This window comes from Haliotis rufescens, unplaced genomic scaffold (assembly GCF_023055435.1).
Source record: "Haliotis rufescens isolate VD_foot unplaced genomic scaffold, xgHalRufe1.0.p SCAF_3, whole genome shotgun sequence".
In the NCBI taxonomy this organism is placed as follows: domain Eukaryota; kingdom Metazoa; phylum Mollusca; class Gastropoda; order Lepetellida; family Haliotidae; genus Haliotis; species Haliotis rufescens.
Genome location: NW_025964001.1, coordinates 27,390,269 through 27,406,296, shown reverse-complemented (window position 1 = coordinate 27,406,296; position 16,028 = coordinate 27,390,269). Strand labels below are relative to the sequence as shown.

Sequence of the window (16,028 nt, the reverse complement as noted above, 5' to 3'; positions counted from 1 at the left end):
GATCATGATTGTTTTGGGGGATATTTTTTTGTAGTGAAGACTCAGCGCACAATTTCACAAAAATATGCCCCAAAATATTCATGTTCCCTAACTTCCTTTGTTCAGTATATTTTGTGTGTGTCTTGGGGGGCCTTTAGGCTTCTATATGGTATACACAGCGCCATATATCGATACCAATTGGTATGTAGTCTCTGGTGGAGATCAGTCAAAAGACCATCTAAATCAATCAATCAATCAATCAATCTGGGAGATTTAACGTGCGCTTTCCGACTAATGCGTATCTCGCACACGGTCATCTAAATCCGCCTGCATTCACTTAAGTACCATACAGCAAGGCCCCCTCGCATTTAATCATGAATTAGTTTCAAACAATAATTAACAAAAAATTAGTCTACGCCATGCATGTGCCGCACCCTTTTCACAGCTTTTTGTCAATCATATTGAAATATCCAATAGTAATCATCTGGGCTGACTGTATTTACTCTTGACATTTTTTGTTTTCTTTTCTTTTTAAAAAAACAAACAAAACATAATTCGTTTCCTATTCATTAACTTCCGGGTCGCAATTTGTATTAACCGGAAACTACCGGATGGCGTCTGTGGTTTCGGTCGTGACATGCCCACAAGGTGGGTGAACGTGATATGCGGTGGTGTTATACCACGTTTTCGCTCTTTCGTTGCTGAATAGATAACACATCATCTTATATCCATGAAGTAATTGTTAAAATTTCATAGCCGTACTGAATTTTGTTGATACTAGCGAGGTAAAGTTCATGTTTGAAGTTCCCATTTTGAGTTGAAATCTCGCACAGTCAAGCTCGGCTCCACAGTGATGTGATTTGTAATTTGTATCTCGAAAAGGCACATCAACTTATGTGGTGTAGACTGTAGTCATGTTTACAAAAGAAAAAGGTTTAAATGGGTTAACGCTCACTGGAATTAGCTGTTCTTTATCCCAAGGGTGCAGCTGATCTTCATAAGCATAATCCTTTCCTTGCCATGTTTAGGCCTATCCCAAAGACGTATATAGATGTATATATGTTTCCTGTAGGCTGTACCTTGTTTGTATGTGTGTTTTCACCAAAACTCTATTAATCATGTCCATAAACCGTGTCACTGCAGGTTTTCTTTTCACAAACAGCAAATAAGTATACAGTATATATGTAGAGTAGTTAACTAAGTAAAATTGCTGGTGGAAATATTGGGGTAAGTAAAAGGTTATTCTGGTCCCTAATAACAACACCCTCACAGTATTTTACTTATGTCATTGTTGGCAGGTTGTGATATTTTTGTAACTGAAACAAAATTTGTATGCTTAGAAATTTTGTTCCCCAATAATGTGTTACCCTTAAAATAAGAAACTGTCTTAACCCTTTTTCGTATTTCTAAATATTCATTTATAAGACTATATTATCATTTATTAGGTTTCAAAAACGACTATTCATTCATAACACAATATTATCGTTGGATTATGGGTTTCCATCATACTTTTTAGATAGCCATGTTTATCACGATTTCTCTCATGATAACGAGTTGTATGATGTTACAGTGGAGCAGTCCATTCTTCGCATAGGTAATATATTGTATACTGCAGAAACGGTGCTGCCAACCGTCACATACATTTATCACTCTGAAGTGCTTGCTTGCACCTCTGAACTTAAATATCACATACGGTACATTGTCCATTTTTCAAAGAAATTGAATGTTTTTTGATATTTTAATTATATGACGGTGCCCAGTCAAGATGGTCTGATCGATAATCAAGATCTTTAGTGATAAACAAAACTGGTCTCACCTTGGGACAATGCTTCGAAACACTTGAAAATGTTTATTCTTAAAATTTACTAATGCAGATTTCACTCTATTTAGCTTTGGAAGGGTATTAAAGAAAGTTATTTTCATCAACGACAAGAAGAAAGTTCTATTTATGTAGAATGTTTCAACATGTTTAATGCATTGTTGATGCAAGCGGTGCTCCAGATAATTTTTTAACCAAATGAGTACAGTACTGCTCCTTTGTCATGTTTGTAGAATTAACAAGTACTGGTATGATATTGTGCCGCCATCATTCAAAGACTGTGTGTACTCCCTTTGGATTTTGGTGCCAAACTAAGTAAATAATACTGAGACGAGATAATTTGAGTGTGATATTATTAGCTAATGACAATGCAGGATTGGGAGGAGATCCATTTGCTGCTAACACGAAATGACATGTTCCCGTTTAAGCCGAAGGTAATGCCCGATTGATAAACAGAAGTTAGCCACTGTTTTGAACAACGATAATTGAGCATGTTGAGTATAAATAGGCAAGTTACATTGGCAATTAATCATGACAGTGTATAGTATTTTTTCCCCATGTATTAGATACGGTTGTAATTTGCATTCCGTCTGTAATTGACAACTTTTCATCCTGATAAAACACCAATACAGCAACTGTCTGAAGCACTGTGCAAGACTAAACTACAATAATCAATATTATTAATTGCCCTGACAAAATATCATCCCTTTGCTTCTATCTTGGTTAAACACCTGAGGTATTAATGATATGCAACTTGTTATTTAATTGTTCAATAACAAGATAATTATTGTTTGATGAAGTCTATTAATGTTTCATTCTTTGCACCTGCTCACACACATGTTCTTGTGCTGGTGATCATGGAGATAATACTATTTATACTTATGACATATATGCATCTGCATAATTAAAATAGTTTATATATATAAATAGAGTATTTCGCCTGTAACTATGGTAACTCCAGTTAAATACATTATGCACATAATTCTTTCGAGAGCTGGGGGCACGGGTGGCCCAGTCGTCTAAGGTGTTCGTTCGTTCGTCGAGGTTCGCTGTGAAGAGTTGCATCCCTTGGGCAATTTAGAAACCCATGATATTGAGTTCGAATCCCGGTTAATCCCGATTGTGTGTCTAGATTTGTGAGCACCATACCCGTGCTTGTGGGTTTCACCCAAGTGGTAAACGTTGACACGCTGTGATATAACTGGAATACTGTTCAAAATGACGTTAAACCCAACTCACTCACTCACTCTTTTTACCATCGAATGGGTCCGGTCTTTGCTTTCACATACTGACCTCATCAAGAGCAATTATTTGTATTATACTTATTGTTTTCTCTCTGGATAGTATCAGTGTGGAGGTAGGAACAACCAGAGAGAGCTGGAACAATGTCTGAAGATACAACTGAAGGTGAGGGGCAGCTGTTTGGAGAGAGCTCGGTTGACTTGACTACCACTCCCGTTACAAAGACTGAGGGTGAAGTAGAACAGATTAAAGGGTTTTCATCAGAAAACAGGGAGAAAGAGACTACTGAGGAAGCAGACCATCAAAGGGGGAGCGGGGAAGGCGGTGACAGTGAAATTCTCAGTGTTGCTGATGATGCTGGAAGAGATGAAACTGTGGATGAAGTTCAGTGTGATGGCGGCCATGTAGGAAGTACCATCACAAAGGATGATCATGATGGTGGTAAGGTGGATAATGATGCAAATCAGTCAATGACCAGCAAGGGAGCTGAGGCTTTGACAGATGAGACAGGAAGTGGGGAAAATATGGAAGGGAGTGCAGTAGATCCACAGCCGCCTGAGGATGATAAACAGGAAGTAGCTTCAGGGGTGCGTACGCAGAAGGAAGGAAAGAAGAAGAAAAAAGATAAACAAACTGTCATTGACAATGGTATGTTTGTTTCTCGATGAAAATAACAATAGTGACAACAATGAATCTTTGAAAAAGCTTTGAAGAAAAATATGTACATACTACACAGGAGAAAGTCATGTTTGTCCAAATTTGACTGTTTAATATATTTATTTCTACAATTATTTTCATGTTATTTGATGACAAGTCCAGTGTAAATAACTGTATGTAAATATGTTTACACAGATCTCGATTAAAATTTGAAAACTGAACAAACGCACATTCCCGAATGTCTAATATATGGTTGAGATTGTATAGCAGTTCTGGAATACCCCGTGTTAAAGTTTTAGAGGTTGCATGATTAGAAAATACATTCCAACTGTCACTTTCATGAACTGGTAAGCGATGCTTTGATTGGTCGGATGAAAGGTCGTTCTGATGTGACCCGTAATCCTCAGATCTTTGTTTAGCAATAGCGAGAACTAAGATCTGATTTTAATGAGATTGGGGACACCCCTAAATTTCCTACACTACATAATCAATGTTAATTATGTCAACATTTCAAACTTCTTGGTTTCATATCTCAGATGAGGAAGTAAATGTTGGAGATTTATCCCAACTGACAGAAGATTCTCGCAACATTCTGTTTGGCCGCGCCTTGGTGTATGAACGTGACAGCAAGAAGAACTGTGCCCTAAAGTGTTACTTGGCCTGCCTGTCCCACCTGACTCCTCAGTCCAACTTTGTTCTGCTGCCACAGTGTCTCAGAAATGTCAGTACACTTCTATTCTGCATGCCTCTGAAGATGTAGGTTAGAAATGTTTTTTAACAACCCATGCTTGTCATATGAGGCGACCAATGGGATTGGGTGGTCAGACTTGCTGACTTGGTTAATGCATGTCATTGTATCCCTATTTCGTAACGGATGCTCATAATGTCAATCACTGGATTGTCTGGCCCAGACTTTATTATTTACAGAAAGTTTTCAGTATGCTGGAATATTGCTGAGTGAGACGTTAAACAACAAACAAAACCAACATGTTTAAGCAGTTCTCATGTCCATATGTTGTGAAGGAGTTATGTCATGTGACAAGTAGGCACATTCAGCATGTTAACTGTTCCATGAAGTGGATGAAATAACTAATCAGCTGCTAATTGATATAGGAAATGCCCACACACATAATGTGAACTCTCAACATCTACTGAATGCCGTATTGAATCGTAGACCATTCGTTGTGTGCTATGATGAATAGATAAACCACTAAACTTGTGAAGTTCACTTAATAATTTTCAAACAATCCTGATAGTTCAACACGTCAGTTTTAAATCATACATATTCAAGTACACACACGTCTTCTCATGTCTTCACATTCAGCCGCTAACCGCACAGGCCGCAGACACCTAAACGAGTCTACTGGCGGTAATGAAGGCCGGGAATCAACCAAGCGCTAACGGTGAAGTGACACCAATACAAAGGATATTCAAAGTCCTTTTACACACGCTTCAGTGACTTTGCCCACCCACGCGAAAAACGGGGTCCTGCAGTAGGAATTGAAAATCCACATCCCAAAGAGGCCACCCTGACTCTTCAGAAATTGATCATCTCTCTATTTTGAACCAACAAAATGTTTGAAAACTTTCTGAATACTTCATGTGTCTTGTCAGCTATTGTAAAACTTTACTTTCCGAAATTGTAATAACAATACCCATGACACTAAGCATGCTAGGCAATAAACATGTTGTAGAATACTAGTATTTTACCATATTACCATCATTAGTGGCAGTTTGATGGACTATAGAGTCAAGTGTGTTGGTGTGTCCCAGAGTGAGTACACAGATAATTTATTTTCACAAGTCCTTGTCTATGAAAATAATCCCACTTAATCAATTTCTGGTGTTTTGAAGATTGTTAAAGCGTGTATTACCAGTATTAATCATCAGGTGGTAATTATGCTTTTTATGAAAAATATTATCTTGTTTCTTACGCTACAGATTGCTGATCTTTACTACAGAAAAGAAGAATGTATCCTTCAGACTGATCACGAGGATTGATTTATCTGACTTAGAACCATGTATTACTCCATTTTGTATTTTTTATATGTTCAAGCGTAATTTGATGTGGAGAGTCCACATGTCTACAATCTGATTTATGCTTGGTATGTGTGGCTTGTTTCCACTTAAGATTCTATCAAATAATTATACTTGGTAACCAGGATAACACAATGATCAAAGATATATTTATCTCCCTTAGTTTACTGACTTTATGTTTCTCCTTAACCACTACACAAGATGAAAAGGCAATTTTGTTTATCCAAGCTGAGAAGCTCTTCTATGAAAATGCCTTGGTTGATACAAATGAAATACAACAGAAGATAGGTGAGTGACAGAGTCTTGCATTATCATTAACAGGATCTATCAGACAGATGTTAGACCACATTAAGAAATAGGTATGAATTCAATGAGTAGACATAAACAAATCTGTAATATATGATCATGATGACTTTATCGTTGTTTTGTTGGGTACATATTTTTAGAAAGTTTATTTGTATGTGTTTTTAGGGTGAGTACAAAGTGTGCTACATGTATATGTGAGAAGGGTCATTTTGGGGATTGTCCCCTGTAAAGATCTGAGTTAATTGGTCTTCTGCAATCCATGTTTGTTGCAAGACGCGACTAAGAGTATTGTGTGGTCAGACTTGCTGACTTGGTTGATGCATGTCATCATGTCCCCAATTGTGTAGATTGATGGGCATGATATCAGTCACTGGATTGTCTGGTCCAGACTTGATTATTTACAGACCACATATAGCTGGAATATTTCTGAGTTTGATGTCAAACAACAAACAGACAAGCATTTTGAGGATTGTGTGAGGATGAACTGAGAAACTTGCCTTACAGGCAGGCTTTTCTAGGACATTCATGTGTGGGAATGAAATTATTATCTAATCTTTACAAGATTATTAACATGAATTTATGTGGTAGGAATTTTCATCTTCATCATTGTCCATATCCACAGAGTCGTTGCGTCAAGGGGCAGGTAACTCTGATTCATCCCGATCTAATGAAGATGCTAAGATAGCTGCTGACTCACTTCGGGCAGATGAATATGAACATTTGGCCAAACTCTGTGTTGATAAGAAACAGTGAGTATATTGTAGTAAAAGTATTTTGTTTAGGTTTAAATATACTGGTACATTCAATATTTTGGACAGATAGGTTTAAACTTGAATGGTACTTGGCCTGTTTTACTGGTAAGTTACACAGAATTACCAGTAAATCTTAGCACTGAATATAGGAGGAATACTGAGAAGGGTTTGAAACATTGTTATAAGCCTGAACATGATAGTTCTAGTAGAACTGAAAAAGTGATCTGTTTGACATGGCATTGCTGACTGAGTGACCATGAAAACAGCAATGGGACGTTTTTAGACTTACGTGTGTGTGTGGAAAGGACAAGGGGGATGTGTCAGTGGTCACATTTCACTGTGCAGAGTTGCATCCCTTTAAAAGCCATACCCAAAGCTCCTCACACATGTCACAGTGATAACCTGTTCACAGAGCTCTATATATACTATTGTGTCTGCCGGTCAGAACTCCTCACTGTACTAGGGTTCCTACAACCATGCATGGAGTTGAACTTGCAACAGACTGGTATATTTTCAAACAAGTGATGACTGTCATGTTGTGAAGTTGAATACTCTCCCCACAGCTAAATTGTTTTGTTTGTCCAGTTGAATGTAATTAGATTAGTTGACCATGTTAGTGAGAATACAAGGAGGATGTTATGTCTTTTACGTAAGTCTGCAATCTCGATCCAATCTGTTTAAACAAACAAATGTGAATTTGTCTGGGAAATGATCAGTCTGTCCTAAGACTTTTCTCAATTGACTAGTATGGCATTCCCAAAGACATAGACAAAAATATTAATAATTTATTAATTAATATATATTTGGGTTGGAGGGAAACTGTTCAAGATTCTTGTAATGGCCGCTTGCACACTGGTGGTAGGCTATGATACTAGGTGGGTAACGAAAGAGTCACTCGCTGGGAAGCAGCATGGCCGTACCATTGAGGTTTAAATTCTCACATTATGATCCTTACAGCCTCTGCAGCACTGTACCTTATATACTGTGATCCAACTTAACTACTTCATAAGCAGTATCAAACCACTCACTCACTCACTCACTCACTCACTCACTCACTCACTCACTCACTCACTCACTCACTCACTCACTCACTCACTCACTCACTCACTCACTCACTCACTCACTCACTCACTCACAGTAATATTCATTGTACCAAATATTCTTGAAAGAAATATAAAATCCCTGTAATTGAAGTCATTATCAAATGTTACAGTACAATACACAATTTAATTATGTGTTATACATGTTGTATGGCGAAACAGTCTTTGATTATTTTTTATTCTGCTGCAATTTATAAAGAATAAGATGGACATGCATATTAGTTTTGTCTAATTTGCTATAGACTGCTTTCATATATTTTCAGGCCCCAACTGGCTCTTGAGTATGCTGGAAAGGTGAGTTTTGCCAAACAGGCAAATGCGAACTACATGAGAACATTTTTTATAGGGAAACATTCCACTGTTTCTAGATACATGTAACATTAATATTTCAGTGATTTATCTAGACCTGTTCAGAAGTCTGCAACAAATGTCCAAACTGGAAATAAACCTTTCACAACTCATAATATTCAACTAATGTTACAGCATTGTAGAGGTGACTTGTATTTTACAGGTGACAGGGCTAGTAATGGTATATGCTTTTTATTTAGTTTTTATGACATTACATTGACAAGGTCTTTTACAAACTTACCAAGAACTTTCATTTATCTAAGGCCACAAAGCTGCGGCAGAAGATCTATGGAAATGATAATCCCATCACCAGGGAGAGCCTGGACTTTTTTGCCACATTATATGCTGAGGTCGGCAAGCAGCAGTATTCAGGTTAGTGCAGACTGTTAGTAAGGCCAGGCAAATATGCTGGTCAGCTGGCATGGTCACCTTGATAAAATGCTAGAATTGCTCCCCAGCAACTTATGTAGGTTGTTAAAAGTAACTTAACGGATTAGTTGTCAGACTCAGTGACTTGGTTGATTATGTGTCATCGTACCCTGTTGGCATTGATCGTCGCTCACAATGTCGATCACTGGATTATTTATAGGCCACTGTCATGTAGCTGTAATATTACTGAGTGCAGCATCAAATAAACAAAGCTGGCATGGCAAGACAAGTTCCAGTGAAAATCAATCAGGACCCGATGATTTATGATTAATGTAGTCTAGCTGTAGTGGAAAATATCAGTTATATTTTTGTCTACCATACACAGAATGAGAGGCCTTTATGGACAGATGTGAAAGTGTGAAATTTCATAAACTTCAGATTGATCAGGGTTTGGATTACTGGGGGTCCTTGAGGTTTGCTACTCTATTATTTGAATCAAGGAAGTGCCTAAATCTTTACCTTTCAACGCTAGGGCTAGAACCCCTTGACCTTCAAGTTTAATTTCGAACACTGCTGATGTTTTGCAGTTGTCTGGCAAAGTGAGATTTATGTGTCTTTTTGTATGAGACCTACAGCATGTACAGTGTTTGATATATTAATACAGATTCCATAACACAACTGAATGATTCCGAGGGGAGTGAGGGGGCATCTGTAAGTCCAGCCGTGACCCCCTCCATGGAGCGCTCTCCATCCTCCATACTGCGCCAAAGGAGAACAGGAGATGGTGAGAAAATACAGTGGACATCAAGTCATTCAAACACCACTGAAGATATTATAATTGTGAAAATGATATGTAAAGATATCATGTAGAAATAAAAGTCTAAAAGTTCTTTTATCCATTATGGTTGGAAACCACGTTGCTTTATTATATTCCACATGAGTTCAAAAGTAAATATGAATAAAAGTTTGGTGTGGTTAGTTTTAAGCACTTCAGTGTACAAGTATGTAAAGTTTGTGTGTTTTCATAAGAGAGTCACTTGTTTGTTTTGTTACAGACAAAGAGAAAAAGCAGGTTCGTTTCCAGGAGCCAGAGGGAGGGTCATCAAGCACGGGATCAGACAGCACCAGGGAGCAAGGTATGTAGCGATATAAGGACGGACCTCTGAACTAAGCATATGTATGTCCACAATAGGATGCGGATTAAAAGTTCACTGAGGGGAATCTTAAGTTATCAAAGGTCCGCAGCAGCCTATGCTGGTCGTAAGAGGTGACCAAATGGATCCTGTGGTCAGACTCAGTGATTTGGTTGATTGTCTAAGTACATTGATGATGTGGATCGTTGCTGGCAAAATTGATCACCGGTTGTTCACAATATCGATCACTGGATTGATTATTCATGGGCAGCCATCATACAGCTGGAATCACATGACCTATTGCATAACACAAAAGTAAATATACAGACAATTAACGCTCACCCGATTCCATGATGCTGGTTTGGGCTGCATCATTTACAGCATATGTGTACAACAACATTTTTTACAACAGCAGCCATTCAAGAATTGTGAAGGGATGTCAGTCCAGACAGTGTGAACTTGAAACTAATGGTTGATACACAATATTTTAAGTTCTCATATTAAGTGAATTGTTTGATAGGCATTACTTGGAAGTTAACAGATGACCAAGTAGAGACAATCTATGGACAACAACTTCTTTATTTACTGTTAAGGGGATGTTTTGGTATAGAACCTTATACCGTTGTCAAGCAAGGCTTGCTTTTACAGTAAATGAAGAAGTTGTTGTCCATAAATTGTTTCTACTTTCCAATATTAAGTGTGCAGTAAATGTGTTACTTCCGACCCACATGGTTATGCATTTCCCATGAGTATACGATACTGATAGCACTGACAACCTTTACGTTGTTTCTGTTTGACAGAGGAGTTCATATCCCACACTCTGCTGTGGGTGCTGTTTGCCATCTGTTTCCTGTTGCTGTGCATCTTGGGACTGTGGCTGCTGTGCTCCATGTCGGACACCTTGGCCTGTCAGTGGGTGAAGGGAGAACTGCACTATTTCTACATGCGCATCAAGTACTACTACTACCAGTATGCCTCAACCAAGAAGATCAAATATGCTTGACTTCATCACGTTGAGATGATTGTCAGTGAGTGTTGAATCAAAATATTTTTAGGTCGTGACACTTTAAAGAATTTCTGAAATATTTGAATAGGACGTATAACATGTATAGAATAGCTACTGATCAAACTTGGACAACTAATTCAAGGTGACTAGATGCTATTTGAAAAAATGTGATAAGTACAATTGTACTGACGACAAAGATATGTTTTGCATTGGGTTACCAGATGGGTATTTATTTCTTCTGCTGCATTGGTTGTCAGAAAGAGAGATTAATAACCGAGTGTGTTTCTGTCATATATCATAAATATCATATATTAGGAGTATACATTGTATTCTGCAAACCTATGGCAAGCATAATATGTGTTTTGTTATTCCTAATATATAATATTTATGATACAGAAACATGTATGTAACATTAAAATTTTGAAATACTGTAACCTATACGACCCATTATATGTTGGTAATTTTTGTCATTCTTTTTTGTGCCAAGTGTATACCTGGTCCAGTCACCAGCACTTAAAAAAGTATCTTTCTTTCTGAAAGGTAACTGAGCTTGCTGAACAGATCGTTTACAATTTTAGTTGAAGGTATATTTATATTTAATCACTGTTTGTTGTGAGCCTCCAAAGGTATAACTAAGTTTTAATATTTTATTCATTTTGAAAAAGTTTGTCTGACCATGTGAAAAATGCCTGTACTTAACCTATCGTAAATATTTTGCAGCAATAAGTAGCTTCTGTTCAGCACAAATCAATATATATTTTGTCGTATTTTGTAGTATTACTGACTTTTGACAAGAAATTGACATGATTCAGCTAGTCACACATTTTACTTTTCTTGTATGGTTGTTCAGGCGGATGAAATGTGTAAAGGCAGATTCTTTTTATGCTGTTACATATCTCCATACAAAATGCAGGCAGTAACCAGAAGAGATGTCTGAAGTCTGTTAATGGCCATGTTGAAGGTCTGTCAGAAACATCAATAGGCTGGTGATCTTTGAGGATGTTATGAGTATGTTATCATAGTCAGGGGTGAGTATCTTCTGCGGATTCGCGAATTTTAGTGACCACAGATTTGATAAAATCTCATGGCTTCCCCATAAACACCCCCAAATTATGGACCACGCTCCATTGCAAAGACGTTTCAGCTGAAAAGGAAAATACTCTTTCTCATCCCTGCATAGTGATAGTATTGCTAAACATAAAAGTTTTAAAACAGAACCTTATGAAACAGGCATGCTTTAGTGTTTGTGGCAATTTTCCCATCACTACCAGTCGAAACTACTATCGCCATACTTTTATTAGTGGAATGTTGACTACCTTTTATGATTTTTTTCTTCTTCTAATTACCTGCATGTCTCAAACTGAATGGTGTAGAAAATTGTTAGTACTTTTTCCTGTTCATTTAAACTATTGATAGTGTAGCGTATCCCTTTTAATATTTGATATTTTAACTTGTCATTGTTTGAAATTAGGAGAGCCATGGGGTCATTGAAGATTGCTGCAATATGATTTGAACCCTGTACGTTTGAATCTGTACGTTTTAACATCGGGGTTATGACAGGGACCCCTTCAATATCATGCTTAACCTTGGACGCTGTCATTGATGTATTGTACATCAGACAATGTTAATTGTCAACAGCTTTATGGAATAACAAATGGTTTATACTACATTTCTTTTGGGATATGTGTTTAGTGTCACAGGATAGGTCATGGCATGATATTGCTGGAATATTGCTGGAGTATTGCTGGAATATTGCAGGAATATTGCAGGAATATTGCTAAAACTGGCCTCAATTCTCTCTCTCTCACAAGATGTCTGTCAGTATTGGAATATGAGCTGGTAAGGGCTGTATGGATGGAAACACCTACGTTCCTCTTGAGAATCTGCAACAGTACTGTTACATTAATATTCTTTTATTCACACAAAGAAATATTTTTGTTTAACTATGTCAGAAGCTTGTGTTATCATGTTTAGACAAAAGGTCACAAGGCAAAGTTTTTGCAAATGGAGCAGACATCCCATAATTCTCCAGCATGATCTTAAGTGATTTTTAGGAAAGCACTGCCAAGTCAGCCCATGAGATATCGTGGATGATATACAGATTTAAGATCAACAATGATTTTCTTTTTGTTGAAGCCTCGGCTGTACAGTTGAAAGATAATTCATAGATTATCATCCCTTTGAGAAAATACAAATGGTCTTTTTCATTATGCTTATTATCATAAAAGGAAGACTGACGAAAGTGGAACAAAGAATATTTATCATTCCACAACCAATATTAAAATTACTATTGGTAATAATTTTTGGGAATCCTTCAAACAGTGTTTCATTAAAGCATCATTAATAGCAACTGAAGGTGTCACCAACAACCAAGCATTGTTTGTTATTAATTTGATTCCTTTTGAAACAAGATGTATGAAGCACAGTATCGAGGCTATAGTTTCATTAAGATTGTTCCAATCTCAATTATTGCATGGCTGCAATTTTCATGCCTTTGTTCAAACATTCCTACAAAACTAAATGATGTTTCACACTGTCAATATTAAGTAACACTATATGTGATAATACCTACAGTATTTGATAATCAAATATTTTTTTATGCTTGTAATTTTTATGATAATGTTACCCATGGTGTTGTTCTTACACTGTCTGTGAGAAAACATGCTGATGTAGTTACCCTATTGTTATTTATAACATTTTTTACATACTATCTTATTGTATTGTTACCCATGTCCTGTTCTTTGTAACTTGTTACCATGGTTACACATTTACATACCACAGTTTAATGACTTTTAGTTGAAAATGTTTTTGTACCCTACAATCATAAAAACATTCAAACAAAAGAATGTTTAAGAAGGGCATGTTTTCAATCAAAATGTTTGCCATGTTTATGGTAGGCACATTAGAAAACAGTTTTTGTCTGTTTTTTAAAACCTTTTTATTTTCATATTTGTGGACGAAATACAGTTAATTAATATAAAAGTAATATGTGTGTATCTGACACTCAAATTAATCCTGTTTGTCAGAACGAAATCCATACATTCTTTACTGAATGATCAGAATCTGTTTAAGTTTGAAGCAAATCGGTGACACATTGAATACTGAATTATGTGATATATGTAATGAATGCTGTCTTTGCTGCTATCTCTACTTAGAATAAAGCGGGGGGCACGGTACAGAGTTGCTTCCCTTGGGCACGCCAGAAACCTATGATTGTGGGTTCGAATCCCGATTATGTTTCTAGGTTTGTCAGCACCATACCCGTGCTCGTGGGTTTCACCGAAGTGGTAAACATCTGAGACCTGCATCACTTTGGGCTTTCCTCCCACATTAAGCTGCCACGCTGTGATATAACTGGAATACTGTTAAAAGCGGCGTAAAACCCAACTCACTCACTCACTTAGAATAAAGCTTTGATGTCACAATTATTTCAGCTGTAGATTACCTGTAACAAATTGAAGATTTACAGATGCAATGCAAATTTTAAGGTCAGGCATTAATTCTGAGCACATGCATTATGAATGTACTGGCTACAATGATCAAAACGCACAATATGCATGTGCAGTATGAATGTACAGGCTTGTTAAAATGCAGCTCGGATATCGAAAGCACAAAGTTAAGGATTCTCATGTTTTATGAATGTACTGCATGAAGTTTCCGTGCACCATATTTATGTTGTAATAATTTTCATTTATATTGAGTTATTTTAACTTTCAGGCTGTATTTTAAATCTGATTATGCTGTATGTTGTTGCTTGAATGCTGTATTTTAAGTCTTTTTAAGCACACGTAAGTGGACATTATTTGTAATGACTGTCCAGGTACTTGAGCGTTATCTTTAACGGGGGCACGGGTGGCCAAGTTGTCTAAGGCGCCGCGATTCGCTGTGAAGAGTTGCGTCCCTTGGGCACGCCAGAAACCTATGATTGTGGATTTGAATCCCGGTTCGCCCTGATTGTGTTTCTAGGTTTGTCAGCACCATACCCGTGCTCATGGGTTTCACGGAAGTGGTAAACGTCTTAGACCTGCATCACTTCGGGCTTTCCTCCCACATTAAGCTGCTACGCCGTGATATAACTGGAATACTGTTAAAAGCGGCGTTAAACCCAACTCACTCACTTATTATCTTTAACAGAATGGAAAACTGTTTTTGATCATGTGACTTACTGAATATATTGCTTCATGGTAACTCCCATCAATATTTGCCTTCCATATTTCGTAAACTAGAAAGAAGCATGTTGGGGTGTAAAAAGAACATTCATAGAAACTGCAAATTGTCAACAGCACAGAATTTATAATTGAAGCCAAGTAGAGGGAAGATAGTTATCCTCGAATACAATTGGTGCAGTTAAATTGTGTGGTTTCTTTTATGTCATTATCAGTATGAATAAGTTTTCTTCTCAGATCTTATTCTTAAAGATAATGCTGTCATGGAGGTATATTTTGAAGTTCATGTTTCACTTAAACTAACAGACTTTGTTTTTGCATGTTTCGTCTTTTGATTTATATATGTAACGTTACTATTTTCACAACTATATTGACTGGAACTCTGTCATGTTCATATAAGTTTACATTTTCTAATAGTGTATATGTGATTTTGCACAAGTAACACACATTTCTTTGATTTGTGACATGTTTAGGAGGAGAAAAGGTGTTTTGTGTGCATCTTGTTGATGTCATGTCTGAGGAGCTGTACTGTATGAATCGGATGATTACAAAGAATCCAAAACTTGTTGATTCAAGGACATTGCACTTTCAAACATGTGAGCTTTGAATCATATTGAATCATTTGTTGATATTTTTAAGAGTTCATGTAAGGTTTATATATGTACGGTTTGCTCAAATCATTGTCAGCATGTGTGAAAATCAAACTTATTTCGTTTCAGAGATGTGACAATGTTTATGTATTGCAATTTGACAAATCAAATTTTTGCATTTTGATGCTTTTACTTTTGATTTTATATTTTTGGGGACGTCAGTGTTTAAGCTGACAGTTTTTATACACTAGTTTGTTGTATGTGTGTTTCCAAACTAAGTCCTATTTATTTGGTGAAGGCTTCACATGCACACACACATGCTCACACACGCGCATGCACACACACACACACACACGCTCTCACACACATACACACACACTCATGATTTGTTGAAGGGATATTCAATATGAACTTGGGATGATTACAAACAGTGTACAATCATATACAGTCAAAATCAAACAAAATATGATTGCTTGAGATGCTAACAGTTTACAAACATGGCCTTCAATTCTTGTTTACTCTGC

General features: G+C 37.0%; 1 protein-coding gene across 2 annotated transcripts; it reads left to right on the top strand.

Annotated features, from left to right (window-relative positions):
- The first annotated feature begins 566 nt into the window (after nucleotides 1-566).
- On the top strand, nucleotides 567-13,936 carry LOC124145044. 2 transcript variants are annotated; one of them, XM_046514697.2, is made up of 11 exons: nucleotides 567-627; nucleotides 3,143-3,688; nucleotides 4,234-4,418; nucleotides 5,639-5,669; nucleotides 5,936-6,022; nucleotides 6,663-6,789; nucleotides 8,156-8,186; nucleotides 8,504-8,612; nucleotides 9,274-9,393; nucleotides 9,665-9,745; nucleotides 10,543-13,936. In XM_046514697.2, exons 2-11 carry the CDS (start codon nucleotides 3,184-3,186, stop codon nucleotides 10,743-10,745), a joined length of 1,479 nt encoding a protein of 492 aa, XP_046370653.2. In that variant the 5' UTR covers nucleotides 567-627; nucleotides 3,143-3,183; the 3' UTR covers nucleotides 10,746-13,936. The 2 variants fall into 2 exon arrangements, with proteins under 2 accessions (XP_046370653.2, XP_046370663.2); XM_046514707.2 differs by having other exon boundaries at nucleotides 627-714.
- The last annotated feature ends 2,092 nt before the right edge of the window (nucleotides 13,937-16,028 follow it).